At 40.7% G+C, this 2,431-nt stretch overlaps 1 protein-coding gene across 2 annotated transcripts in view; it reads left to right on the top strand.

Annotated features, from left to right (window-relative positions):
• The window catches only part of KLHDC10 (kelch domain containing 10), a 34,410-nt gene that overhangs the window by 15,258 nt on the left and 16,721 nt on the right, over positions 1-2,431 (top strand). Inside the window, exon 2 of one of the 2 annotated variants that reach the window (XM_018565851.1) lies at positions 527-619. The exons of the other annotated variant lie outside the window; for it this stretch is intronic. Within the exon in view, the coding sequence (XP_018421353.1) occupies positions 527-619 (93 nt within the window). The remainder of the gene's footprint in view (positions 1-526; positions 620-2,431) is intronic. 2 annotated transcript variants of the gene reach the window in all.

The raw sequence follows: 2,431 nt of genomic DNA on the forward strand, positions 1-2,431 counted from the left end.
CCCCCCCAAAAAAAAAAACAAGCTTCCCCTATTTGCCAAATTCGCTGGCCATTTGTTGGGTTTCGTGTAGCAAAAATATTCAATAAGACTAAAAAGTGTGGCAAATCTCTCTGGTGTAAATCCAAAAGATGTCTGCTACAAGCTTTTAATGATTTTCTTTACTTTGAAATGAGGAAAACTCCCTTTTTGAATGTTGCCTGTTATCCTCCCATCATCCTAAGGGGGATAGCAGTTAGTTCTTTTCATTGTTGGTCAGTCCTCAATCCATACAAAATTGTTAGTAATGCTTTGACGTCATTTTTCTATTGCTAACAATTTGGGTCGTGTGTGTCTGACATTACGCTCTGACTGTTTGAAGTTTGCATAGTCTCCCTGACCCTACAACAAGTCATTCATTTATTGCTCCCTCCTAAAGTACTAGTGAGGATGTCGGCCTTTGCCCAGCTCCTTATTGCTGATCATGTTGCTGTCTGTTGATGCCCTGTGTTGTGTATGTCTGACTCATTGCTGGTAATTGTGGTAACAGGCTCTAAGAAGAAGGTACGCTGGTTTCCCGTTAGGCGACTCTTCACTCAGTCCTGTCCCAGCATCAGGATCCCTAGCAGGTTTTTAAGAGAAGGTGGGTGATGATTACCAGCCATGCACACAGTTCAACTATGTCTTTGTCTGGTGTTTAATACCATTCTGTCCTTCTAGCTTCTGTTTTGTGTTCTGTTTCCAGCTTCTCTGTGTTTATGCTGCTGTTGGTTGACTCTATACACTTTTATTCTTCAAGTAGTTTCCAGACAGTATTAAGTAAGGTTCCAGTCACTGTGGGGGGAATTTATCAAAACTGGAGCAGATTTGCACTGCAATCATTCAGCTTCTCTGTCTCATTTTCAAATCTTACCTGAGCAAACTGAAGAGAGAAGCTGATTTGTTGCCATGGGCAACTGCTCCAGTTTGTATAAATTCCCCCCAATGTGTGTGCTTTTTTTAATTTGTATGTTTGTTTGTTTTTTAATCTTGATGTAATTCCACCGCAGTACCAATATGGTTAAGATAGTTTGTTGGCAGGCACTATTCTCCTGTATTATGTATTGTATTAATAAGCTTCATATAAAGGAGAAAAACCCTACAGTCTGCTTTACAAGCACCACTCTTGAAAACTCCAATGAAACATATGAGAATAATTTCACTTTTTTAGCTTTCTAAGAGACTTTGAGTCATGTACAGTAGATAAAATGAAGACCTGCGTGGGATCATTTTACAAATAGCACAGACAATAAGAAGTATGAAGGATGTTGTGTATTAAACACACCCAACGTTTTACTGATGGACTTAGTGGGTCTGTCTATTCGAAGTAAAACTGTGCAGGCCTGGTGTCTTGTTGCATTATTCCTTCTCTGCTCCTTGTGTTTGGCTTTTCTTCCTTCCTAGAGGTTTCAAAATACTCTATATAACACAAGACCCATATCTGGTTTTGGTACTCTTGCTTTGTGTTTTTTAGCTTTCCATTTTATATAGTACTGGAAATCTAGTATTTATGACATGTGCCCTAATGAATTTCTATACAGTCCTTCCCTTGCTGCAGTAGCACAATTTTAGAATGATGGGGTGATTACATTTAATTAGATTGGATCATATTATGGGTAAATTAATAAATCATTCAACTGGAGGTTGCTGAACAAGTTTTCAATGAAGTAGGAGCATACATATTATTTTTTTCTGCTGGACTGACTATTGTTAAAGCCTAATTTCAGCTAATATGTGGTTTGTTTATTTTTTGTGTAGAACAGGAAAGAGTTATAGCCTCTACAGGGTTTTGTTTCTGCTTTGTGAGTATTGAACCGGAGGTGAGGGTAAATCTGGCCTAGAGAGACACAAGTAAAACCTCGTTTTTTAAAAGTATGAGGAAGCACCGGAACGTCTAACAGTGTTTTATACTTGCTTATGCTTTCCTGTCCTGGTAACATCCACTCCTTCCATTTCTTGTATGGTGTCAAAGGGACAGGAAGTGATTGAAAATCTCAGTAGGGTCACAGCCACAAATAAAAACCTTTCAGAGGTTTTAACACTATCCCACTGTATCCAAACTGGATATGTTGGGACACTATCTGCATGGCGCTTGCATGTTCTCCCTGTGCTTGTGTGGGTTTTCTGCAGCTATTTTATTTTTCTTCCCACACTCTAAAGACATGCTGGAAGGTTAATTGGCTCCTGTCTTAATCAGCCCTCGTATGCATGTGAGATAGACTTAAGGTGCCCATACACCTTACAATTATCTGCAAACGCTGCTCCCGTCGCTTAAGCCACGCCCACCGCACAGGGCGCTGATGCCGTGCACGCCGCTGCTCTTCTTACTGTGAGCTCCCTCACTGGCCGCTGGCCCGCCAACAATCGATCTGAAAGTAAGTCCGGACCCATTAAACTGTACCCCCCCCCCACCCCC

This window comes from Nanorana parkeri, unplaced genomic scaffold (genome assembly GCF_000935625.1).
Source record: "Nanorana parkeri isolate BGI_ZX_2015 unplaced genomic scaffold, ASM93562v1 scaffold26, whole genome shotgun sequence".
NCBI classification, from domain to species: Eukaryota; Metazoa; Chordata; class Amphibia; order Anura; family Dicroglossidae; genus Nanorana; species Nanorana parkeri.